The sequence below is a fragment of the Monodelphis domestica genome, chromosome 3 (assembly GCF_027887165.1).
Source record: "Monodelphis domestica isolate mMonDom1 chromosome 3, mMonDom1.pri, whole genome shotgun sequence".
NCBI classification, from domain to species: Eukaryota; Metazoa; Chordata; class Mammalia; order Didelphimorphia; family Didelphidae; genus Monodelphis; species Monodelphis domestica.
In genome coordinates, this window is record NC_077229.1 from 373,345,769 (window position 1) to 373,372,720 (window position 26,952).

The following is a 26,952-nucleotide window of genomic DNA, read 5'->3' on the forward strand; positions in this document are numbered from 1 at the left end:
TGGATATTCCCTTCTCGGGGTTTTCATTACATGACCCCCTTCTTTGTTCTCCTACCCTTTTAGCAATTCTTCTCACTTTTATTTTCCGGATCATCCACCGTGTCTTGCCCTGAAACTGTGGGCTTAATCTAAAGTCCCTATCTGGCACCCTCTTTTCTCCATTTTACAGCTGAGGAAACTGAGGCAAATATGACTTGCCCAAAGTCATACAACTAGTAAGGGTTTAAGAGGCCAGATATGAACTCAAATATTCCCAGCACTACCCACTAGCTGCCTTTGAGGTTAATGACAACTTAAAATCATCCAAAAAGGAGGCTTCATGCATGAACAGACTTTTTAACACTTAGAGCATCCCAACCATGGATTGGGCGCCTTGTAAGGTACTAGTATTATGATCACTGGAAATTTAAAATAGGAAGCTAGATGAGCATTTTCCTTGAGGGGTTTTAGATGACATGCATATATTGGAATGGGAACTAGATTAGATAACTTCTGTGCAGTGGGTGGTACAAAGGATAAAGCACCAGGTCTGGAGTCAGGAACACTCATCTTCTTGAGTCCAAACCTAACTGTGGATATTTACTAGCTGTGTGACCCTGGGCAAGTCACTTCACCCTGTTTGCCTCAGTTTCCTCAACTGTAAAATGAGCTGGAGAAATAAATGGCAAACCATTCCAGTATCCTTGCCAAGAAAATCCCAAATAGGATCACAAAAAGTTGGAAACAATGAAAATGAGTAAAAAACAAAAGAACCTTTTAAAGCATGCGGTAGTTTGCTGGCATGAGATAAGATGAGGTTAAGAGGAGGTACAGTATATAATTATATCCTCTAAAAATGTTGGATAGAAATAAACCCGGGTTTAATTCAGAAGCCATTTTCAGTAGTTCTACAAACTGCATTCTTTATTAGGTTATATACATTCAAGCTATATATCTCTCTTGTGGATTTGGGGGGCATGCTCTGTGAGAATTTGTCAAAGCGCTCAGGGGTTAAACTTTTCTCTTTTTCTTTCTTTCCTTCTCCCTTTTCCTCTTTCAACCCCTTCCCTTGTGTCTTGATATTAGGTATCTGTTCCAAGACAGAAGAGCAATGAGGGTTAAGTGACTTGCTGAGGGTTACAACAGCTTGGGAAGTATCTGAGGTTAGATTTGAACCCAGCATCTCTGGCTCTGGCTCCCTAGTTTTCTTGTAACAAAATCTAGAATTTACATCATCCTTTAAAGTTTGTGGCTCTTTCTGTGTCTTCTTGAGGTTCCATTTTCAAGAACGGAAAGCTAAAGTTCTGGATGGCTCTTGTAAGTGGGCCACCTGCAGGCCTGTGAAATCACTGTGTTTCTCCTCTGCATGTATTTCCAGACCTATATCGGTTCCATTATTGCCTCGGTGAATCCTTACAAGACCATTCCTGGTCTGTACGACCAGTCCACAATGGAGCACTACAGCAGGCACCACATGGGAGAGATTTCACCTCACATCTTTGCAGTTGCTAATGAATGTTACCGCTGCCTGTGGAAACGTCATGACAACCAGTGTGTTCTCATCAGGTAAATGGATGTGACTTTAATAATTCATGGTCAGCTTGTGTTGCTTAAACAGAATAATGGGAGGAGAGCATCATCGTAATGTAGCCTGGGGAAAGGGGCCAAAGATTTGGGGGCGTAGGGCAGTAGGGGAGGGAATGACAGGAAAGAATGAAACGAAGTTAGCTTCAAAAAATACTCTTTGTCTATTTTCCCATAAACCTCTTTTATTACTGGGTCTCTGAGGATGCAGTGTCACCACATGCTCCAATTATCCTGTGAAAGAAAATATGCTTTGCTTACATACTTTATAGAATAATTTAATGGAAAAAAATATGTTTACACCCACATAGTATTGCCTTTTGAATTAATATTTCCTTTCATTATAAATGCTTCCCCCTTCTTTCAAACTTGGACGTGCCTTTTTGAACAGTTTGATAATCTGTTTTTAACTAGGCTTGAAAATGGCATCTATCAAAAGATCTTTGGGGAGCTCATTTGAAAAGAAACATCCATAACCTGTTAGTTATTTAACTAAAGATAATTATTCTACCCTATTTCTTTCATTGCGTGACTTTAATTGCTCTTTAACTTTATGAGAATCTGAGTAGTGTTTCTTTTGCTCTCTTCAATACTGTTGTTCCTCTAGAACTTCCAACTTGAAAGTGTTTCACACTTATAGAGCCAACTTCTGCCCTCACACATACACCCCATCTCTCATTGATTTTTTTTGGCAGCCTCAACTATGCCCAGACAGGACAACAGAATGGAAGCCATTTGGTACTCGGGGATTGCCAGATACTTTTATTAACACACATTGATTTCATTTTTTCAATTCTCTTGTTTCATCCATGAAAGGTACCCTCCTCTTTTTTCACTTGGTGAAACCAACTCAATAAAGCGCATTATTTAGAACATGTACCTGCACACTAGTTTTGTAGTTTCTCCTCCTTCTCCTGCTCCCTTACCTTCCATCTTAGAATCAATACTAAGTATTGGTTCCAAGGCAGACAAATGGTAAGGGCTAGGCAGTGGGGCTTAAGTGACTTGCCCCCATTTGTGAGAGGTTAGATTTGAATCCAGGATCCCTCATGTGTAGGCCTGGCTCTCTATCAAGTGAGCCACCTAACTGCCCCTCTGTCTTCTCTTCTTACCACTCAACAATGTTATTCCCAAGCAGCTTCTATTTTAGGGCCGAGGTTTGGTTGAATCAAAATGGCATGTCATTAATATTTGACCGAGGTAACTCATCAGTGCAATAATGCCTCACTAATTAGGACTCATTTCAGAATCTTTAACAATTTGAAAAGCAATCCTGAAGTTTGGAGGGCAGCTTGGTTTAGCAAAGTAGCATAAGAGTCAAAAAGACAGATTCAAGACCTAGGTTGATCCACGTACTGACCGAGTGAACCCAAGCTAAATCAGCCTGTGTCCAGAACCACTCTAGATCTGTATCTGGAAGGGAGATCCCTTCCCAGGTATGCCCCACTTTCCTATCCTGGAGGCAGCTCTCTCGACCAGTGCAGATCCACTTTACAGGTGTGGAGAGTTGCCAGGGTTCCCTGAGAGAGAGACTGGCTTGCCCGGGCGCACCTGCCAGCCAGAGTGTGTCAATGGCAAAACTTGAAACTAACTCATCTGGACTCCGTGACCAAGCTCTCTCTCCCCAACACTCTCAACTTTGTATTTCCTAGGGAAAAAAGTTTCCTAAGCTTCTACTACAGAAAATTACCGGGGGAAAAAAGAATCTGTTAATAATTTTTATAGGATCTACTTTTGGTGGGAGGGGGAAAAGATTCTAACATACAAATGCTATTAAAATGAATGCTGTTCATTCCTTAAAACAAACTAGCAGATCTCTCTTCTTGGAAGAATCCGTGAAAAGTAAGTTGCATCATGTACTCGAAAGTAATTAAAATGCATTTCCTTTAAAATCTCTTTTGAAAACGAAATCTTCCTAGATCCCCCTATTTTCCCCCAAACTACTATCCCCTGGCCAAGTCTAAGTTTCTTTTCTTTTATTGTATCTTACTGCCATCAGAGTTTAATTTCAGTTATTTATATTGGAACTTTGTGCTAATTCTGTCTTTAGGGTCTAAAGCAACTGAGACTTTTGGTTCAGGTCCAAGGTGTAGATCTTGCCTTTTCCTGAACTCCATTCCATTGGGTTAAAGAGTGAACTGGTATGGAGTCCAAAGAATTTGCTCAATTAAGGAACATGGCATTTTGCTAAAGGATATTTGTGAAAGAGTCAATTATGGGACTGTTCTTTTTCTAGATGGGTTTTAAGACAAATGTGCAACACATGCTATCTTTATTCTCGTTTTACAAATGAGGAAAATTGAGCTGGTAGAGCTAAGTGATTTGTCCAAAGTTACACCAGTAATAAAGTATCTGAGGCAAGATTCAGATATGGGCCTTCTGAAATCCAAGCCTGGCTCTCTCTCCTGACTTACAGGATCTAACTGTCTCACTGGGCCTAACAAACTCAACGAGGTTGAGTAGCCATGGCCATGGCTAAATAACAGAATAGGAATTCAAATCCGGGTCTTCCTGAATAGAGGTCCCAGGTTTTTTATACTGTTTATGCTTGTTTCAGCTTCTTGGTTTATTAAATACCTAAATAACTAATAATTGATCTGAATAGGGGAAAAAAGTGAGAGACCACAAATCTATCTGATAGAGTAACTTCTGACTTCTATAGGAAAAACTCAGAATGTAATTATTATACTTATGCATTAATTATATTTTAATTAAATATTACTGTCAACTGTAGAAAGCTTCTATTGTATAATACAAACATGAACATTGTAACTACAGTAAATATTCAGACTCAGGAGAGATTTCAAATAAAAATATTTTACTCATTAATACAAATTTCTTTTTTGAATTTTTGCTATGACTTAAAAAAAAAGTTTAATAGAAACCAAGCTATTTCAATTTAGATTTCCTTGAGCATAAAGTGCCCTCTTGTGGACATACTCATTTTTATTATTTTAAAAGCATCCTCTCTTTCACATTAATTATCACTTTAAAAAAACAAAACAAAACAAAAAAACAACTCTTACCATCCACCCTAGAATCAATACTGTGTATTGGTTCTAAGGTAGAAGAGTGGTATGGACTAGACCAGTGATGGGCAACCTTTTGAGCTTGGTGTGTCAAAATCCGGCAAAAAAAAATGAGCATAACTCAGGTGGTGTGTCACTTTGGGGGGAAAAAATGTCCTTCTCGGCATGCAGCCCCATACTTCTCTATATACAGCTGCATATCATCAAAAATGGCTACGTGTGTCATAGGTTCACCATCACGGGGCTAGACAATGGGGGTTAAGTGACTTGCCCAGGGTCACACACTTGGGAAGTGTCTGAGGCCAGATTTGAATCTAGGACCTCCCATCTCTAGGCCTTGTTCTCAATCCACTGAGCTACCCAGCTTCCCCTTAATTATCACATTCTTACTATGCATCATAGACTTTGCAAAAAGTGATTATATATAGTAAAAATTGCCTGATTAATGTTAATTGTTCTCCTCTAATGCCCTATTTTACAGATAAGTAAACTCAGGCCCAGAAAGATTAAAATATCTTGACTTGAATTTATAACAAAATTAAATTTGTCACATAAATATTTGAATTCTTTCTGTGTTTCAAGTCATCTTGACATAGTCACCTAGCATGAATACTCATAAATTTAAAAAGTTAAGCTGAGAATTGATTTGTAAAGTGTATCAATTGAGATACTTTGTATTTGAAAGGTATTGTAGTTTTAAAAAAGCCCCAACCCTGCTTTTTCTTTTTTCTATTCCAAAGTTTTTCTGTCTCCTTCTTGGGTTGAAGAAATGTCTCCATGGGGAACAAGTCTAAGAAAATGGAAAATGGAAAATTAATAAGGATAGATAGAAGACCCTCCCAAGCTACTTTTCATATTAGTTTCCTCTTTGAGGTTAATTTTCTGAAATAATTTGACATGTTCCCTATTTTGAATCATTCTGAAATTTATTTTTAAATATAATAAAATATATTATTATTTACAATAAAAATAATTTTTTAAACCAAAAACTTAATATTTGCCATTTAGCAATAGAATATTCTAATGAGTTATCCATTAAGTAGAAACTGATGATCTTTTTTTTATTTATCCATTTATTTACTTTTTTAATTTTTAATTTAGAATATTTTCCCATGGTTACACAATTCATGATTTTTCCTACTCCTCTTCCCTCCTCCCAACGCCGGCAAGCAGTTCCACTATATATGTATCATTGTTCAAAACTTTGATTTCTGCGTTATTCATATTTGCAGTAGAGTGATCCTTTAACATCAAAACCCCAATCACATCCCTGTCGCACTATAAGATCGAGCATATGTTATTCTAATGCAAGAAACTGATGATCTTTCTGTTAACACATCAGTATTAAAACCAGTCACATATTTAATGTAAGGAAAATGTTCCATCGTTGTTATAAAAATGAAAGCAGTCTAAAAGATCAGACAGGGATGATAATAATAGTCTGTCCTGAGCTCCCAGCTTACACCACCAACTGCCTATTTATTGGACCTTTCCACTTTGATACTTATATTGCTCAATTTAGTGCTGAATTATGTGCTATCTTGTCTTGTTTGACAAATGTTTCATGTGTGTTTATCTCATTACCCAGCTGGATTCTAAGTCCTTTGAATACATAAATCATGGCTTATACTTTATTCCCCAAAGCTCCCAAATACATTTGTACAGCCATGTTGCTTTGGCCACCCTGGAAGGAGGCAGGAAGGGATAAATTTTGTTTTTATGTCATATGACTTCCATAGTATTGTCTTTTTCATTATTAAGAACTTTCATTTCATCACCATAAAAGAGAATATAATGAATGATAGAAGCTATATTGCTAGCTGCAGAAATAGCGCTTTTCCACTTACCGGTTTTATATTATGGCACTTATGGTGAGTAGTAGAGCACCCTATCTTTCCTTATATTTATTTTGGTCTTTCAGTGGTGAAAGTGGAGCAGGTAAAACAGAAAGCACTAAGCTGATCCTCAAGTTCCTGTCTGCCATCAGCCAGCACTCTTTGGATTTATCAATTAAGGAGAAGACAGCCTGTGTCGAGCAAGCTATTCTTGAAAGCAGGTATTTTTAAACTAAATTTAATTCTTCTCTTTTCATATCAAAATGCTTTACAAGTTTCAGAGTTGTATCCTGAACTTTTCTGTTAGAAAGGCAGGTCCCTTCTGTTGTTAGTAGCGATAGTAGGAACTACTACCATGCTTCCTTCAACATTTCAAAGAGAATAGGATAGATTAACAAGCAAAAAATTTCAATTGTTGAGCATCAGCTGTTTGAAGATGACACTGGCCCTCATTAGTGAAAGACAGTTCACTTTTTATGCTCATAGACCGTGTCAATTGGAAGCATTTAATTTTTTTACCTAATAATTGTGGTCTTCAGAACAGAAGAGATCTTGGGCATTTTCTGTTCAATTGTACCCTCCCCCCATTGAAAGATGGAAAACTGAGCCTCAGACATTTAAATAAGAGCATATAACAAAGTAAGTAGCAAGAACTAATAGCCCTTGGAGACCTGCAACTTTCAATCCAGTGCCCTTTTCACTATACTACAATCAAGTTTGATCTCAGCACTGCATTCCAAAGCCTTCCATGTTCGGGTCTCAATCATCTCTTTGGCCTTGTGGTCCAGTTGTTTTCTATCATGTCAGATTCTCTATGACCCCATTTGGGATTTTTGGCAAAGATACTGGAGCTTTTTTGGAATGGAAACTGCCATTTCCTTTTCTAGTTCATTTTACAGATGAAGAAACTGAGGCAAACAGAATTAAGTGACTTGCCCAGTGCCACATAGCTAGTAAGGATCTGAGGCCAGATTTGAACTCAGGAAGAGAAGTCTTCCTTTCCCATGGCTGGTACTCTATCCACTGAGCCCCCCCAGCTGCTCTTTTCAGCCTTATTTTTCATTTTTCTCTTCTCACACTAGAAATTGCACACCTCCAGTGCTTCCTCACTTCTGTGACTTTGAGCACATGCTCTTCTCCTCAAAACCCCTGACCTTCCTCTCTTCCTCCCCAACCCTCCATCCACACATATTCTTTTTTTTTAATGAGCTTTATTGCTCTTTGATTGGCTTTTACATTACGTTAAAGATTTATCCTCATTTACTGTTCTCTTATAAGAATGTAAACCAGTTAAGTCAAACCAACAGTAGAGGGACTTCATCTGAAGGTGTCCACAATGTCCCACACCTGCAGCTTCCTTACCTTCCTTCATTTTTTTTAATATAAAAAAATTAATAAATATTTTCTCCCACTCTCACTCACCTCTATCCAATTGGGAAAAAAAAGAGAAAAGAACAAGAAAATTCCTTGTAACCGATTTTCATAGTAAAGCAAAATAAATGCACTTTATGACTGCATATATTCAGAAATATATGTGAGTCATTCTGCACATATGTCATTCCTACCTATCCTGTGTTCTCCATGAAGTCTTTGTAGGAAATAATCTCGAAGAATATTCTTATGAACCTCTACCATTAAATCCTACTGTTACAGTTTGTTGTAAATGTATACATAATTATATTTTTGTATGCTTTTTTTGTATTATCCTATAATTTCCATGGGAGAGGTATCTGACACACTGTAGTCAGTTATCAAATACTTGTTCAATGTATGAAAAAATAAATTATATCTTGTTATCAGTATCCACAGTGATGCGTTTTATAGCAGCTCATATCAATTTTTATGGTAATTTATAGTATTAATTTTTATTTTAAAAATTTTGCCTACCCTATTGTTTGCTTCATGACTAGGTATAGATTTATGTTAATTTATACAGAAAATATTGTTCATTTTGATTTTTTTATAACTACTCAAACTAATGAGTTCTCAAAGTATTTCTTAATTTAAATACCATTTAATTACCTCATTTCTCAAAATAAAGCTATTCACTAAGAGGTGACATGGTATAGTGTATGGAGTGCTCTCTTTGGAGTTAGGAAAGCCTAGATTCCATCCTTGATTTCTTTTCTTTCTTTTTTCTTTAAACCTTTACCTTCTATCTTGTAATTAATACTAAGTATCAGTTCTAAGGCAGAAAAGCAGTAAGGGCTAGGCAGTGGGGGTTAAGTGCTTTGCCCAGGGTTACATAGCTAGGAAGGGTCTTGAGGCCAGATTTGAACCCAGGACATCCCACACACACCCTGTCTCTAGTTTTCAATTCCCTGAGCCACATCGCTGCCCCCAAGCTTTGCTTTCTGACACATTCTAGCTGAGTGACCACTTACCCTCTATCTAGGTACCCCACACAAGTCTCTTAAGTTGCAGGCAAGTTTTCATTGGTATTGGAAGTTTTAATGTGGAGAATTCCTTAATAATGATGTCACAGATCCATACCCCAATAATAATAATAATAATAATAATAATAGTTCTTGCTATGTCAGGGCCAGTTCTAAGATGGGCTAAAAACAAAGGATGTAGCACCTGTGTGGGGGTAATATTTGTTCCTGGTTTCTGTAGAGATGACATTTGGGGAAGGGCAAGAGGAGATTTTATTGTTTTTACTTCTGCTCCTAATTAACCCTTTCTGCCACCCTCTCATTTCACAGCCCAATTATGGAAGCTTTTGGTAATGCAAAGACTGTTTACAACAACAACTCCAGTCGCTTTGGGAAGTTTATTCAGCTGAACATCTGTGAGAAGGGAAATATTCAAGGAGGAAGAATTGTAGATTGTATCCTGTTTTCCTTTTTATTTCTTCTCTATTTAACCTTGATAAATAGGAAGGAGCCGCTGCTGTTACTGGATTGTCCCAGTAATGGAAGGAAAGAAGAAAGAGAAACATTGGCTTCTTCTCTGGATCGGCTTTAAATAGTTGATTTTAGAGTAAGCAGAATTGAACTACTTAATTAGTGCACACGGTTAAGAACAAATTGTTCTTTAGAAAGCTCTGGTAGCTGGTGTCATTATCATAAATCCTGTGCTCATAATTAACCATAAAAACATAGGTGGTAAAATCTAGTGTCACATCATTTGACTTGACTTTCTAGTACTTACCATGTTTGCAATTGAATTTGGATGAACTAGTCTTATTTTAGGTTTCATTTGTGTTCTGGCAACACAAATAACAGATGTCAGAGGGAATGTGTTGAATGAAAATAAAGAATGGAAGATTTCAGATAAAATTCATGTCAGATTCCTGATTTTTCCTTGACTTGAAATTTCTTTCAAAATGAAGATTTATTAGAAAAAGTAAGTTTACTTTTGGCTCAGTTTACATTCTGCTTCATTTTTGTTTTGAAAAGATTGTAAATTTATGGAAATTAACATGGGGAAAACAGTGTAAATTTAATATATTTTCACAGAACCGAGTGGTAAGACAGAATCCAGGGGAAAGGAATTATCACGTATTCTATGCACTGCTGGCAGGACTAGACAATGAAGACAAAGGTGAGTGACAGAAACACATGTGTGTGTAAGCTGTCTTCCATTTTTAAAAAATCAATAATCAAAGAAAAGTTATTAGAAAACTTTAAGAAATCTATTGGTAGAGTAATAAGGTGTTTTTTCAAAATAGAACATTGAATTTACTTAAGTGCCAGTTAACATAGGTAGGAGACTGACAAGAAATCCGGAATCTCCATGACTTTTGCCCTTTTTTTTCTTTTTGAGGATCTCTAATTCAAAGGATATTTCTGAAAATAAAAGTGTTGAAATTGATTTTTTTTTGTTATGACACATGAATAATGTGCTTTCCAACATTTGTAGAAGCAAACAGAAACTAATTAATTTGTTATTTTCTAATCATAAAAGCTAACATTTACATGGTGTTTTTCACTTGTAAAATATTTTTGTTTCTTAACAAAAACACTGTATATATATGGTAGTACCAATATTAGTGGATCATTTAATAACATTCATTAAATGCCTACACCAAGCATTATGCTCATCCCTGGGAACATAGTGACAAAATATAGGGGAAGGAGAGAAGTAAATAGCATTTTTCCCCCTCCAGAAGCATATATTTTACCTGAGGATACAATGTGTATGTGAACTAAATGAAAATTCTCTGTGTATGTGTGTGGGTTTTTTTTGGTTTGTTTGTTTGTTTGTTTGTTTTGATAGTGATGGAGGTGTAGAGAATTAGCATCAGAAGACAGGAAAGGCTTCATGTACAAAGCAGAACTTTAGCTGAACTTTGAAAGAAAAAGATTTTTAAGAAATAGCCAACAGGTTCAGTGAGAAAACCTGAACCCAGGAGCCTTGTTGTTCAGTCATTTTTGGTCAACTTTTCATGATCCCATTTGAGTTTTTCTTGGCAAAGATACTGGAGCCATTTACCATTTCCTTCTCCAGCTCATTTAACAGATGAGGAAACTGAGCAAGTAGTTTAAGAGATTTGCCCAGGGCTACACAGCCAATAAATGTCTGAGGTCAGATTTGAACTCACAGAGCTGAGTCTTCCTGCCCCCAGGATGCTCCTCACAGTCTTGGGAAGTCATCCTCAAATTTTTCTTCTTCAACTCTGCCTTACCTCTAACAAGATGCTTCCACACTACATCTCTCAAACATGAGTCTCCACTCTGATTCAAGCACTCCCTCCCTCTCCCGTGCACATGGTTGTCTGAGTAATAACTACTACTATATATCCCAGGGCTGTTCTTGTAACTCTACTGCTCAAGAAGCTCCCTTGGCTCCCTCTTATCTGGAATAAAATATAGATGCTGCTGTTTAGGTTTTAAAGCCCTTTATAATCTATCTTGTCTTTATTTCTGTGATTATATGCATAAATGCCTCCTTTCACGTGTTCTACAACCCATCTAAATTGTCTTGCTTCCTGTTCACTAATATTACGGGTGATGTCTCCATGTCTTTGCCCCAGGCTATCCCCAATTCCTGGAATGCACATCTTCCCACTTTAAAATCCCTTGCTTCCTTCAGAGCTTGGCTTTGTGTCACTTCTTCCCCAAAACCCTACTCTCTTCCCTTCCCAGTTGCTTATACCCTCCCTTCAATATTTACTTTATATGTATTTTGCATTTTAGTTTCTCTATACATATTATTCCTCCTATAAGACTATTAAGTTCCTCGAGCAAAAGGACTATTTAATTTTTGCTTTGTATCCCTAGTGCCTAGTACACTTCCTTGGCCTTTAATACTACACCGACTTTACTATGTTCTACCATCCTGATGTATAAAAATATACTTGATCCAAATCATTATTTTCTATAAATTATTTTAGTGAAGAGATATTAGTGAGGTATACTTAGTTTGCTGTTTTGAATGACAGAAAGAAATCCTTTTTTGTTGTGTACCCTCGGGATCAGCTGAATTAATAAAAATTGTGGGCTAAAATTTTTTTCCCTCTTTTTATTCTGCAGAAGAATTTTATTTATCTGGGCCGGAACATTACCACTACTTGAATCAGTCTGGGTGTGTAGCAGATGAGACAATCAATGATAAAGAATCCTTCAAAGATGTCATTGTAAGTTATTTTTCTAATAGGAATTAAAATAAAACTTTGTGATATTAAAATTAATATCCAATAACTCAAAGTATTATATTTTATAAGATTTAGTAATAATCATTTGAAGGAGAGGAAATAGAAAGAACAAAGTAAAGCCTGAGTAAAGAGCAGTTTTTCCTGATGAGATTCACAGAAGAGAGACAAAGGGGCGGGGTTACAGACACTTTATCTCCAAAATGTAAGGATGTAACATGAGGACTAAAGTGGGATGCTGGGAATTGTAGTTCAAGGGTATATACTTCTAATTACACAACTTTCTTACTTTCCAATACAGTGTATGATTAGTTACATAGGTAGAAACAGAAATAATGACTAATCAGTAAACATTCATGGGAGGTATTTTCTTTTCTTTTTTTCTCCCTAAATTTGCCTTCAGAAATTGGGTGACCTTTTTTTACATGGCTTTAAAAACAGGAATTAACTGGAACTTTGAGATATAATGAACTACTCTATTAATAATATTTCATATTTACAAAATTCTTTACCATTAACAACATGTTTTCTTTAAAATTATTTGTTGTCATATATTTTCCTTATTTTATAGGTAAGAAAACTAATTCACGAAGAGTTAAATTATTTTCTTCCCAAGGTTAATAGGTGGTAAAGCTTGAACTTGTTTGGATCTTTTGATAAGAGGAGACCAGTCCACTTGCCACAAAACCATACTAGAGGACAAATTCTTAAGTTGTGGACAAGCACATTTATTTTAAAATAAAGATTTGTAGTCATAAAAAACCATACTTTCTCACTTCAGTGTTTTCTTACATTGGTATTCAAAGAAGTTGCTACTGAAATTTCTCCTTTTCCTTTCATTTAGAGTTGCTGTGTGAGAGAGGTGGCCTGATAGTTAGGTAGCCCAGAGTTCAAATCCCACTTCTGATATATACTTGGCTGTGTGATGCAGGACAAGTTACTTAAACTCTCTGTGCCTTAGGCAACTCTCTTAAGACTGAAGTTGCAGAAAACTGGCCCACCTTCTTTGGTAGAAAGAGTTCCCTGTCCCATTGAAATCAAATTTCCAGCCCAATTCATATTCTTTTTATTGTAAGCCCAATCATTTCCTGTATCCCAATCATATCCCATTTATTATAAGCACAATCATTTTCCATTCATGAATAATTATCTTATTTTCATGTAATTTATATTCCAGTTAACTCAAAACAAAGAGAACAAGTAATAAATACCTTGATTATAAAAATTTTTCCCATTATAATTCCTTTTTTTCCAATTTAAATAAGGCTATTCTCTAACTTTTCTTTATAGGACCCCCTTTTTCATCTTTTTAATCATCCTTGTCATGCTTTTCTGAAATATTCCTAGTTTCTCTTTTTAAAAAATTGGTGATAAAAATGAACACACTTCTTTAATAAAGATGCAAATAATGCAAAATATGTAGACAACATAATTATTTCAGCAGTCATCTTCCGGAGGAAGGTTATATGATACATAATTAGTGTATATCCTCTCCTTAGGGATCTTTTTCAGTCCTTTTAGATCCTGGATTCTTATTTACATAATTTCTTTTCTAATTGGTCAAGATAATTTTGAACCAGAATGCATTGGAATTAGTCAGAAGACTTGGATTCCAGTCTCAGCTCTAGCTCACTTTATAGCCAGTAGTGTACATAGTACATTATTTGCTCTGGATCAAAATTTGAATAAAGCAGATACATCTAAGAGTTGTAGTACTTGGGTTTCAGAAAGCCTTTGTTATAAAACAGTCTTACTTATAAATCATTCCTAACATTTACTTTAATCATATCCATAAATGGCAAATCTTATGAAAAGCATCTTTTCAAATAAGCAAGATATAGTTTTATATATAAATATATCTTTTCTTATATATAAATATATCTTTTTTTTTGTTAAATGCTGCCTTCTCAGATGCAGCAAGGGGAGGGTTGTAGAGTTAGCTGCAAATTTTAATTTAACAAACAAATAAAAATTTTAAAAATAATTTAAAAAAAACCCCTATTCTTAGTCCAATTTTTTCAGAGGCAGCTAGATGGTACAGGGGCTGGATCTTGAACCTGCAGTCAGGAAGATCTGAGTTGGAATTGAGAAAAATCATTTCCACTTACTCAGTCTATTTCCTTGTCTGCAAAATGAGAATGATAATTAATAGCACCAATCCTACAGGGTTGTTAGGATCAACTATTGTAACATATGTCAATCACAAACCTTAAAATACTATATAAATCTAGTGTGTTAACTGGGATCCAAAACTATTCCCTGTTTAATATCCCTAGAGAAATCACTCACATTATTACCAACTATTCATAGCTTTATATTTAACCATCAAACCAGTTTTTGTTGTGTGGTATTTTTATTTGGTGGCTTTATCATTAAGGATTTTCAAAGTGTAATCAAAAACCTTTCGCAGGTCTTAGGCTCATAGTTTTAGAGCTGGAAGGGACCTTAGAAGTTACCGTATCCAGTCTCCTTATTTTATATTTAAGGAAATTGCAGCCCAGGGATATTAAGTGATTTTTATAATGTTGCAAAGTGTGTCACAGAGCTGAAATTGGAGCTGATGTCTTCTAAATCAATTCAGTCCTCTCTTCATTGTACCAATTTCTGTTTATATTACCCACTTGTCAATATGTCATTCAGTCAGATAAAACTAAATTCACTTGACTGATGTCCTTCAACAAGCCATTATTATTTACATCTTAAAATCTTCTTACAAATGCCTTGTTTTCTCTACGCAAGTGTGGACCCCTAAGCTCCCTGGTCTGTAATGCCCTGGATCACCCTTCATTTCCCTAGGATAGGCTCAGCCTTTGCCCTTTGTAAACCACAGAGAGAGGGCAGCGGGCTTTTATTGGATAGAGGCAGCCTTAAAATCATGAAAACTTGGATTCAAGTTTCTCTTCTGATATATATTAACTGTATTATCACTAGCAAGACATTTAACTTTTCAGTACTCCCAGGCAACTCTCAAGAGATGACAATTACAGTCTAGTTACACATGAGTGAATTCCTTCTCTGGGAATTTCCTATTTGGATGAAATTATATAGGGTTCCCCACAGAAACTTGTCCTGTCTTTCATGGTTTTTCAAGACTGTTAACTAGTCTGCTGCCAGAGTAATCCCTTCCCATTCCTTAAATATTCTATAGTATATATCTTCAGGCCCTGATAAATGTTCTCATATGTTCTAGATACTCTCTAATTGTCTCTTTCCATTTTCATTTATGCTTCTAGCCTTCTATCATAGAGAGGGCCCTTAATAGTTAGCTTGCTTCTTTTGTAAAGATCTGATATAAAGAAGAAATAAGGAAACCTAGACTATTTTTGGTGATTGAAAGAAGAGAATATAAATAAATGCTAGCCATACCTAAACTTATGCACATCCCGTGACCACCTTGTGCCTCGGTTTTCTCAGGGGTAAAATAAAGAAGTAGACTTCTAAGGCCCCTTCTTGCTATAAATCTAAAATCTTGAAAGATAAGGGGTTAGGTGCCTCCGAGGGCTACATAAAGAAAAAGACCTTTCCCAGATTGATTTTACTATGACTAAAGAAAAGGGTTTTGTTCTAAAGGTGTGGTGTGATATTTAAATAATAATCCTTACCTAGGAGTATCTGCGAACTATATTGATTTAGTTTTAAAACGTAGTTATCTCTGTTTTATCATATTTATTTATTTTGGTAAATATTTCCCAGTTACATATTAATCTGGTTCTGCCTGTATTCTTAGGAATATTGCAAGTACTGCTGGGTATTTGACACCTCTGATCTAAAAGATAGATTGTTCCGTGAATATAGTGCCATCTTAATTTCAACCTAGTCTTTTCCTTTCTCTTTGACCCTTGAAACCAATTTTCTCTATGGCCACTAGGGTGCATGTTACAGCAAGTAGAGCTCTGTCTTCCTGACTGTGCCAAGTTTCAGTGGGATTATAAATAAATTACTTATTCTTAGTTGAGAGAAGGAGCCTAAAATATTAAATAATATATTATTCTAAGAGGAAATCTCTTGTAGATTATGATTTATCTAACATTGCCTGTTTAAGCTATTGATTGTTATTTTATTTTTTTATTTAAATAATTTAGTTCTCAAGATCTTGATCAAATTAAACAAAAAAGTGTCCTCTATTTGAGAAATAGAAATTCCACAGATAAAAATAGCAGTAAAAATAACTAATGCATAACACTTTATTTTTTATTTGTTTTAATTCATCAAGATCTTTTGTTTTTAATCATCTTTATTATACTCCTTAAATACCGCTCCTCCAGAATCTGAAAATATAAGAAAGATCAAACCATTAGAAACATTTATATTCAATCAAAATACTTACATTGTCCATGCCCAAGAAATACTTTGCCTCATTTTGCACTGAATTTTTCACATGTCTATCAGGAGATAAATAACATTTTTTATCAGTACTTTTCTGGAATACTAGTTGGATGTTAAGCTGCTAAAAGTTCAGTACAATGGTATTCCATCCCATTTGTATTCTTTAACGTATCTATTTGCCAATACATTGATATTCATTCAAATTCTCATCCTTTGCCACCTCAAGAAGAGCTATAAATATTTTTGCACATCCTTTGAGTTTGTTCTACTTAGCACAGATCCTTCCTTTAATTGACTCACTTTGTGATATTCCTTCCTCCTTTTTCCCTCTTCTTCAACTATCTGTTTAATGAAAGTAATTTCTGTATTCAACTCTGTATGTGTGTTTGTTCTTTCTTTTGAGTAAATTCAAATGAAAATGAAGTGTAACTGTCAGCCATGCTCCTTTACCTTGTTGATATAGATGAAAGAAAATAGATTGTGAGAAAAATTTCCCTAACTTACACACACACACACACACACACACATTCTTTTCTTCCATAGCTTTAATTTCTTTTCCTTTTTTTCCCCTCAAGCACTCTCATACCATTGATAAAACCATTTTAAAACTTAAAAAAAAAAAAACTTGTTTCATCTCTTTCAAGCATTCTAGTTTTATTTATTCCCAAGCTATATTTTTTCCTAAGGAATTGTTTGTAGATGTTTTGTAGACATTGTCTTCTGAGTTTATGTCTTTTAGCATCCCTACCTCCCCTTTTTTATTGTGGGTTTTTGTTTGGTTGTTTGTGCATTCTTTCAGCCTATTTCTTAACCTCAGATTTAATCTAAGGACTGGGCTCTGTTATATTTCTGGAAGAAAGTTCTGGACTGTTCTTTTGACTGCTTTCTTGGGGTCTTAAGTCCCCAAACCACATGGACAAACTGTGGGACCTGCCAGCTTTCAGTGCTCTCAAAGTGGTCTGATCTAGGTCAGAGTCTGAATATTTCTCTTCCCTACAGCCACCCCCACCCCTTCCTAGTCTGAACTCTGCAGTTCCATGATCTGTATTTAGATCTGCTTAAGATTACATTGCTGCTGACCCATATCAGTCAGCTGGAAAGCTTTGTTGGTTCAAAATGGCAGAATTATAGGTTCTCTTTTAGCTTGGGATTCTTGCCTTGTATTCCTCCCTAAGCAGGTCTAGTTGCATTAAATGATATTTGGGTCTGAGCCACATTGCCGCTGCCTCTGCTCTTCTCTTTTCTTGGGACACTGCCCAAGACCACCCTACCTCGGAACACATTCTCGGTCCACCTTGAATCTGTGACCCAGAATTAGGTACTGGATAGCAAAGCTGCGGATTTCCAGTTGTCCCTATCTCAGTGCCCCAGTATGGGTCAGGAGGTCGCCCTTTCTGGGCCTGGGTCTCCTCTTACCCATGGTGCACCCCCGCCTGGGTTTTAGAGTGCTTCCAGAAGCCTTTCTCCCTTGTCCATAGACCTTTCTGTCAGCTGGGCTGGGCACGTGACTCGTTGCCACACTTTCTAGATTTCCCCACCAGAATTCAGTCTGGGGCATTTTCGAGATCTCTGGAAAAGTTTTTTACTGTACTGGTTTCTGCTCCTCCAACTCATCTTTTCTAGTGACGTGCAACACTTTGTAAAGCCCTTTATGTTATATTATCACATCTGGTTTAAAAATATTAAATAATAATCAAATGTATGTGTTAACCCACAAACAAATAAACATTTTTTTCTCTGAACATTTCAAAAGTGGTTATCAGGATATTGTACAGGGTAAGCACTTACCAAGTAGTGTAGAAATTAATTGTGGTCCATCAGAAATATCCATGGAAATTAAGAGACATTATTTCTTTGTATAATGCTATGCACTCATGGAACACTTATTTCCATGTGCTGTTTGTTTTTAATGGATCATATTGCTAGTGTTAACTTATAAAAGCATATATTAACTCTCTACCCATTTTCCATCGTCAGTCTTTAGCTTTGCTATACAGACCCCAATGCATGATAGATGTCATTCGATGATGATGCACTAGCCACTTCTTCAATTTAAGGGGCGAGGAAGGTACCATAAACAATATTTTTTTTTCTTCTAGACTGCAATGGAAGTGATGCAGTTCAGCAAAGAAGAAGTTCGGGAAATTCTTAGACTACTTGCTGGTATTTTACATCTTGGAAATATAGAATTCATCACTGCTGGTGGAGCTCAAGTTTCTTTCAAAACAGGTAAGGTTTTGTTTGTTTGTTTTTTAACTCGTGAGGATCTTGTTTCCATGTGTGAAACTTCATTACTAAAAATATTACTGGATCTGTAGGAGAAAAATCAGGAATAGACCCAGTCTTTGAGTCAGAAGAAATGAATTCATATTCCAATTCTACCTTCTTGCTAATGATAGGATCAATTAAAATTCTCAATTCTTTGAAAATATAGAATGTGTGTTTAGGGATATGGGATGAGGCTAAAGGATCTTCTAGAAGAGAAGACTAAAGGTTTCTTCCATCTTAACTATGTGAAGACCATTGCTATGAATGACCTTTAGCCTAGGCATTTTTGTTTAACTACAGGAATGGAGTTTTTTAGGTGGAATGTTTAGTAACATATTTAGTAATTGGCAGGATTAATTGAGAGGAATTCTAGAATCTTCTTTTGAAATAATTTTTTAAAATGGACTGCCTTTTCAGAAAGATCTTAATATTCTCTATTGTTTGTCCAGTCAATAGCTTCCCATACTTCTATATTATAAATAGAAGGTTACATTTTGAATGCTGTCTTTTAGAAGTGATTTGACTAGATTTAAATTTATCAGAAGACTTGGATTTTCAATCAGGGCTTTACTCCTCACTTCCTGTAGGCTTGGGTAGTTCACTTGAACCTCTTTGATTTTGAGATTTTTCTTAGTCTAAGAGACTTAGAATAGATGATCTCTAAAGTTTTCAAGCTATCAATCCTATAATTCAGTGTGACCTTAGCTGATAGAAGGGACATGAATTATCATTCTAAGTAAAAAAGGGAAATACAGTTTTTCAAGTTTTCCAGTCACCTATTATAATTGCATAAATCCTATATGAGCGCTGAACTTGTTTCATTCTTCTTTGATTTCCAAGGCAAATTGATTAATGAATATTATCTGGTTAAAGACCTTGGTGTACACTAGTATAACCTTGTCACACCAAAAAGAAGTAATCATCTCTTTCTTCTTGTACAAACACAGTATTTTACTTGTTACCTTTTTGGATGTTTTTTTTCTTTTTTGGCAGCTCTCGGTAGATCTGCAGAGTTACTTGGGTTGGACTCAATACAGCTAACTGATGCCTTGACACAGAGATCAATGATACTCAGGGGAGAAGAGATCTTAACACCTCTCAACATACAACAAGTAAATTTTGGCCAAAGTTACTGAGTTTTTCCCTAGGTCAATTTATGGATTAAAGGCAAGGCTGTGCATACTGTCTAGAAAAGATAAATCAAACAGTTTGGAATGGGGTACCATGTTGGAAGATGAAGGGAAACATGAAGGCATTAGGGACATTGGGATGAGGGTATCAGCAAGTAGGAAGACATCAAATACTAACGTAGCACCTTCTCAGAATTTTGCCTGACTTTTCCTGAGCCAAGGAAAAGAAGAAGGTATTTTCCCATCTTTTTCTTCTCTCCTGTACTATGTGACTTTCTTGTAAGACCCTACATTCTCACTGGGACTATTAGTGTTAAATTCACTCACACTAAAATAGGCATTTGGGGGACCAACTTCAGAACCTCAACATCAGATTTCTGTTGGAAAATAATTTCCAAGGTACCAGGTTACAAACTTTTGAAACATAAACCCTGCACAAATTTGGGAATGGATCTGTTGATTTTGGAGTGTGGTAAACTTGAACCATACCTGATAGATACGTCTAGTGAGAAGGACAAGCCATTAAGTATCAATAGAGTATGGTTAATGTGTCTGATTTGTCCCATAGGCAGCAGATAGCAGAGATTCTATGGCCATGGCACTTTATTCCCAATGTTTTGCTTGGATTATTAAGAAAATTAACAGTAGAATCAAAGGCAAAGATGACTTCAAATCTATTGGAATCCTAGACATATTTGGATTTGAAAACTTTGAGGTATGTATGTTTCAGAAGACTGGTATTCAATAATTCTTCAGTATGTAAACCTATTGCTGTTAAATCCTTTCTATTTGAAGTTTAGAGTGGATTTCTCAAGCTCACGGTGGATTTTTTGTTTCTCTTCTTAAATTTCATTTTATGGTTGGGAAATTTGAAGATACTTATTGTCTAATGCTTCTTTTTCCTCCTCAGGTTAACCATTTTGAGCAATTCAGTATAAACTATGCAAATGAAAAGCTTCAGGAATATTTCAATAAGCATATTTTTTCTTTAGAACAACTGGAATATAGCAGGTAATCATGGATTCAAAGTAGCATCTCCAAAATGAGCAAAGAAAAATTGAGAATTTTAAAATATTTGAAATTTAAATGTTTCCTTTTCCTTTTATTACAGAGAAGGATTAGTGTGGGAAGATATTGACTGGATAGACAATGGAGAATGTCTAGATCTGATTGAAAAGGTAATCCATTTTTGCAGAATGCCTTAGAGTCCCAGGAGTGCTCAGCTGTGTTAATTTGTGCTTATGGGAACAAAATAGCATGTACTAACCTGTACTTTAAAGGTGTGAAAGAAGCCAAAATAGTCTATTGTATTCTAATTAGAATTGCCTTCCAGCTTTGTCAGTTCTATGATCCTGTGATCATTTGGGAGCATTTTTTATCTTTTCCACTTTGATTTTAAGTTCAGCAGGATCTTAGTTCTCCTAGAAATATAATTATGTCTATTTAATAATGTGCATGTATGTATTTGTATGTACACAGACATAATATATACATGTATATATTTGAACTGAACAGGCATGGTTATGCTTTTCTAGAATTTAGACTATACCTTGGTATCTAGAATTTTTACCACCAATACTGTGCAACACAGCAAAACATAAATAAGTAAATTCCAAAATTTCAGTTTCTAAAAAATAAATGTGTATCACTTTATGAATTTCAAGAATCTGTGATTTTATTGGGGCAGGGGAGGGAATCCAGTGTGGGCAGTGCAAAGCTCCAACTTGTCTGTGTCTTAAAGAAAACTCCTAAGGAGCTTTCTGAACCACTTAGAGGTTAAAGTGACTTTTCCCAGGGTTAAGCAGCTAAGTCTCAGAGGAAGGACTTAAGCCAAAACTTTTTGACTCCGTGCCCAACATTTTATGTGTCCCACCAAGCTTCCTTTTTCATTTGATTTTTTTAAAACCACTTTTTGTTGATGTTGAGTCATTTCATTCATTTCTGATCCTTTGTGATTTTATTTTGGGTTTTCTTGGCAGAGATACTGGAGTGTTTTGCTATTTCCTTCTCCAGTTCATTTTATTGATAAGGAACTCGGGCAAACTCAGGGGTGAATGACTTGCCTAGAGTCACACAGCTTTTAAGTGTTTGAGGCCCAATCTGAACTCATGAACATGAGTCTTGCTGATTCCAAACCAGCTAGCTGCCACTAAAAAATAAACAATTAAAATCATCTACATAATATTTTTCTTTATAGTATAAGATTAAAAACTTTTTTTCTTTCTTAGAAATAACCTTATGTGCCTTGTGATAAAAATGAGAGAACAGGAAAACAACTCTAATTTTTAAAAAAATGTCCTCCTATTATATTTTAAAAACGTTCTTATTTTTTTCTCTCCTCTTCTAGAAACTCGGACTATTAGCCCTTATCAACGAAGAAAGTCACTTTCCTCAGGCCACAGATAATACTTTATTGGAGAAATTACACGCTCAACATTCTGTATGTTAAAGTTATTCAAAATCCTTCTATCTCCACTAACAAAACTTTGGATTAAGTGTACACTTAAAATTTGGGAACACTTCTTATTTCATTAGTGCCCACCGATATATCTCCTTTCCAAATTGTAACTCTTTTTTGAACCATTCATTAAGACAGATTCTTTTAAGGTGAGTTAAATAGACTCATTCCTAATTGATCGACTCCCACTCCGTAGACATCTTCCTTGTTATCAATATTTTGTGAGGTGGCAACATCAAAACATTTACTCATTTACTGGTTAGATGTTAGCACTTCTAATTGTGTATTTCTTGTCTAGATTTGGGATGACATATGCAGTGTTGCTAGGTTCTGTGTGTTTTATTCCATTGACTGCTCCTTTTTTAGCCAAATATGTGCTACCTCCATTCCTTTAACTAAGATTTTTGAGGGAAAGTGCCTCCATTTCCATCTCATACCTGGTACATTTCTACATATCCTTTCAGTTCAACCATTCAAATACCAGAGAAGCCCTTTATGGTTTCCCCAGCATAGAATGACCTCTCCCTCCTCAGATTTGTCATAGGACTTTGTACCTCTTCTAATACACTTAAAAATTTTTTTTGTAGCAATATATAGATGTTGCATGTCTGTTAAATCAGAGACCAAGATTTATCTAAACTTTATACTTCCCTTTTACCTTTTATAGTGTTCTCTGTGGAGTAAACACCAAGAATTCTTGGTGAATTATTTGCTTTTTTCCTTTTTGTCTTAATTTAGCATAACCACTTTTATGTGAAGCCAAGAGTTGCCGTTAATAATTTTGGAGTAAAACACTATGCTGGAGAGGTAATATATTTTAAAGATTTCTTCAATGTTTCAAAAGAGCCATAGTTTTGTTAGTATAGGTATTTTCTCTGTTAACACAGATCACAGCTTCTCCATATCTTTGTTGACATGATTAGGCTTTGGACCAAAAAAGAAATGATCGATGAACCAACCTCTCTAAACTAGGCTAAACAGGAGATGACAGAAAGTTGATTGTCACTAGACTTGTTCTCAGAGCCTTGCCAGCTTGATAAGAACTGCCAGTGCTTATATCATGTTGGCAGAGAACCTTTGAGTACCCAGGGTCACCTCCACTTTAGTATAAGTCATCAAAGTAGGATGCTAGTAGAGGGTTTTAAAAATACTCTGAAATTTTTCCAGATACTTTTTAGAAAAATATTTATTTACTCCATAGGCAGAGAAACAAACTCATTGAAATGTTTTGTTTTTACTGTTAGGTTTTATAAAATTTGTTTAATCTTTCTCTTCCCCTGTCTCTCTCCGTCCCCCCCCCCCTTTTCTTTCTCATTGCCCCCTCTCGTCTCTCTCCCTTTCTCCGTTCCTCTCTCATTGTCTTTGTGTATATTTCTCATTGCCTCTCTCTCCTTCTTTTTCTCTATTTTCTCTCTCCCTCTCTCTTATTGTCTCTCTCCCTCTCTCTATTCCTCTCTCATTGTCTTTGTCTATATTTCTCATTGCCTCTCTCTCCTTTTTCTCTATTTTCTCTCTCCCTCTCTCTATTCCTCTCTCATTGTCTTTGTCTATATTTCTCATTGTTTCTCTCTCCTTCTTTCTCTCTATTTCTCTCTCCCTCTCGATTCCTCTCTCATTGTCTCTTTCCCTCTCTCTATTCTTCTCTCTCTCTGTCTCTCTCTGTCTTTCTCCATTCCTCTCTCATTGTCTCTTTCCCTCTCTCTATTCTTCTCTCTCTCTCTGTCTCTCTCTGTCTTTCTCCATTCCTCTCTCATTATCTCCCTCTCCATCTTTGTATTCCTCTTTCCCTCTCATTGTTTGTCTTTCTTTCTCATTGCCTCTCTCTCCCTCTTTCTCTTTCCCTCTCTTTATTCCTCTCTCTATTCCCCTCTCATTCTCTCTCTCTCTCTCTCTCTCTCTCTCTCTCTCTCTCTCTCTCTCTCTCTCTCTCTCTCTCTCTCTCTCTCTCTCTCTCTCTCTCTCTCTCTCTCTCTCTCTCTCTCTCTCTTCCTCTCTCTCTCTGTCTCATTGTCTCTCTTCCCTTTTTTGCGGATGGTTTTCCAGGTGCAATATGATGTTAGGGGAATCTTGGAAAAGAACAGAGATACTTTCCGAGATGACCTTCTCAACTTGCTAAGGGAAAGCCGGTAAGTGACACCACTCACTGAGAACTAATTGGCCAGCAAAATGCCAGATGTGATTTGCTATTGAATTACACTATCTATATTCTTCATATAGTAGTATTTAAAATATTAATATTCTTCTAGAACATTTTGTAATAGCCTGCGCTTGGTAATATTTTTATTGACCAAAAATTAACATTAATAGAGATATTTTAATGTTGTAGCTTAAGTCATTGAATCTTACATTCTAATACTGTTATCTCAAGAGTGGTAAGGAAATTCTCACAGCTTTGAAACCACATTTATTTTATTTTACTCATTCTCCATTTTAGAATCAATATTGTATAGGTTCCAAGGTAAAAGAACAGTAAGATCTAGACAATTAAATGACTTGCACAGGATCACTGAGCTAGGAAGTTTCTGAAGTCAGATTTGAACCCAGGACCTCTTGTCTCTAGGCCTGGCTCTTAATCCACCGAGTCACCTAGCTGCCCCCTATTTAACTTTCTTTTCTTTATTGCCTGCCTACAATCCTTTTAGGAGTGGCAGTATTATAAAGTCAAAGATGGGATATAGAAAACTTTAAAAACTGGTAGATTACTGGTTTAAATATTCATATTTAATGTACTAACTTGGAATTTCTTTAAATTCTTATATTATTACCTTTTATCTTTGACTATTCAGATCAGTTTTATAGTCATTTAAAATATCACTTTATAGGACTATGAAATAAAGCATCTTTAATACACAATACAATAATTAATAATTTAATGTCTAAGAAAGGCTGAAAAATAGACCCATTCTAGGGACAAAGTTAAAATTTGAGAATCTCTGTTTGAACTCAAGTCAGTAGCCCTCATCTGACACTAAATGCTTAACTCTACCTTTGAAAGAAACAACTCCATGGTGAAGTCATCCTGCCTTAACATTTTCATGGCCCGTAGATTTGAAGTTTTATTTCTAGTGTAAAGATTATTTGATGTTATTCAAATATATAGTATCCATAATTTACTTATATAAATAATAAATCCATAATTTATTTTCCTGATCCTTATTTCTGATGAATAAGAAACTGTTTCTATTTTGTTTACAGATGAAATATATTTCTTTATTAAGAGAGAAGAGTAGAGAAGTTACTTGATTTTTATAATTGAAACGTTTGAATTATAATCAGTGGCTTAGTTAGAAAAAAACTTGTTAGGAAATCTAATATATTTTGATGATGTTACCTGTAATAATTAGTGGACAGCATCATAGGATGGTTGTATCTCTGGTTTCTAGGCTTAGGAATTTGGTGGGGGTTTTTTTGTTTGTTTGTTTTCTTAGATTCAGTACAGTAAATAGTTAATAAGATACCTCCTCTTCGTAAGATGCTGCAGAATTTTCTTTACCAGAAAACTCCCTTTATCAGTGTAGATCTATGGCTCTTCTCCAGCTACTTCTCTCAGGCTGCCTGGGATAGGAAGGGATAAGAGACATAGAGCCACACAGCCCAGTATATGCCATTTTACCAGTCAGGTATTCCTGACTGTGGGACTATTTTCTACAGTAACTGAGTAGTATAGAAAGACAAAAGCAAATAATCCTTGCTTGCACTCTACCAGGAGATACAATATTTACAGAATTAAACAAATACAAAGTATGTACAAAGTAATATCTATCCCGTCCCTTTTTCTCCTCCCCACCGCTTTTGTTTATTTTATAGAAACCTTTACCTTCTGTCTTACAATCGACACTCTTTATTGGTTCCAAGGCAGAAGAGCAGTAGTGACTTGCCCAGGGTCACACACATATAAGAAGGGTCCAAGGCCAGATTCAAATGGAGGACCCCCATCTCTCAGTCCACATAGCTACACCCCCAAAGACCTCCCCACCAGCACCTCTTTATTTTACTGATGAAGCACTGACCTGTAGAATTGATTTTCCTAAGGATACACGGCCAGCCAGTGTCAACACTGGAATTCACCAATATTTGTCATTAAAAGTTAGTGTCAGGGACCTTCAGAAGAGAAAATAGAGTGTAAAGCATCAAAATACAGATGTACTAGTTATGGAAGGTGAATTTCATTCTTTACAGATGAAATTAAATAAGGGAGTAGAGAAAAGCAGGAGATCAGAGATCACCAGAACTTACATGGTACTACCTACGAAATCGGGGTACCGTCCCTTTTTACGGTAAAAAGATCATCAGTTTATAGCTGGAAGGCACTTCAGAGGCCATCTTGCTGAGCCCTTTCATCATTCAGATGAGTCAGCCGAGGCCGGTGAGGGGTGGTGAGCTTGTCCCATTTCTCAGAAGGAGTAAATGTCATCTCCACACGGATGAACTCTATCGGCATTCCCACGGCTAAGCTGTTCTTATTCTCTTATTATTGATAATAAGCCTGCAGCCTTTGAAAGTAATGTGAACTCTGACTTAAGTAAATAACTTGGAGTTATCAGATGAAAAGAGGGCTGTAATCATAGGAAGATGAAGTATAATCATTTTACGATTACTTCTGTGAAGGCTTTTGTTGTGTTTCTCTTTTAGACTTGATTTCATCTATGATCTATTTGAACATGTTTCAAGCCGCAATAACCAGGAAACCCTGAAATGTGGAAGTAAACACAAGAGGCCCACTGTCAGCTCCCAGTTCAAGGTTAGT

General features: G+C 35.9%; 1 protein-coding gene across 2 annotated transcripts in view; it reads left to right on the forward strand.

Moving 5' to 3' along the window:
* Positions 1 to 26,952, forward strand: part of MYO10 (myosin X) — a 242,268-nt gene that overhangs the window by 130,885 nt on the left and 84,431 nt on the right. For both annotated transcript variants that reach the window (XM_056824276.1, XM_056824277.1), the window contains exons 4-18: positions 1,358 to 1,545; positions 6,514 to 6,648; positions 9,133 to 9,257; positions 9,762 to 9,775; positions 9,889 to 9,973; positions 11,905 to 12,008; positions 18,449 to 18,578; positions 19,611 to 19,729; positions 20,316 to 20,462; positions 20,658 to 20,758; positions 20,859 to 20,925; positions 22,095 to 22,187; positions 22,944 to 23,012; positions 24,249 to 24,331; positions 26,838 to 26,946. In XM_056824276.1, coding sequence (XP_056680254.1) covers positions 1,358 to 1,545; positions 6,514 to 6,648; positions 9,133 to 9,257; positions 9,762 to 9,775; positions 9,889 to 9,973; positions 11,905 to 12,008; positions 18,449 to 18,578; positions 19,611 to 19,729; positions 20,316 to 20,462; positions 20,658 to 20,758; positions 20,859 to 20,925; positions 22,095 to 22,187; positions 22,944 to 23,012; positions 24,249 to 24,331; positions 26,838 to 26,946 — 1,569 coding nt within the window. The remainder of the gene's footprint in view (positions 1 to 1,357; positions 1,546 to 6,513; positions 6,649 to 9,132; positions 9,258 to 9,761; positions 9,776 to 9,888; positions 9,974 to 11,904; positions 12,009 to 18,448; positions 18,579 to 19,610; positions 19,730 to 20,315; positions 20,463 to 20,657; positions 20,759 to 20,858; positions 20,926 to 22,094; positions 22,188 to 22,943; positions 23,013 to 24,248; positions 24,332 to 26,837; positions 26,947 to 26,952) is intronic.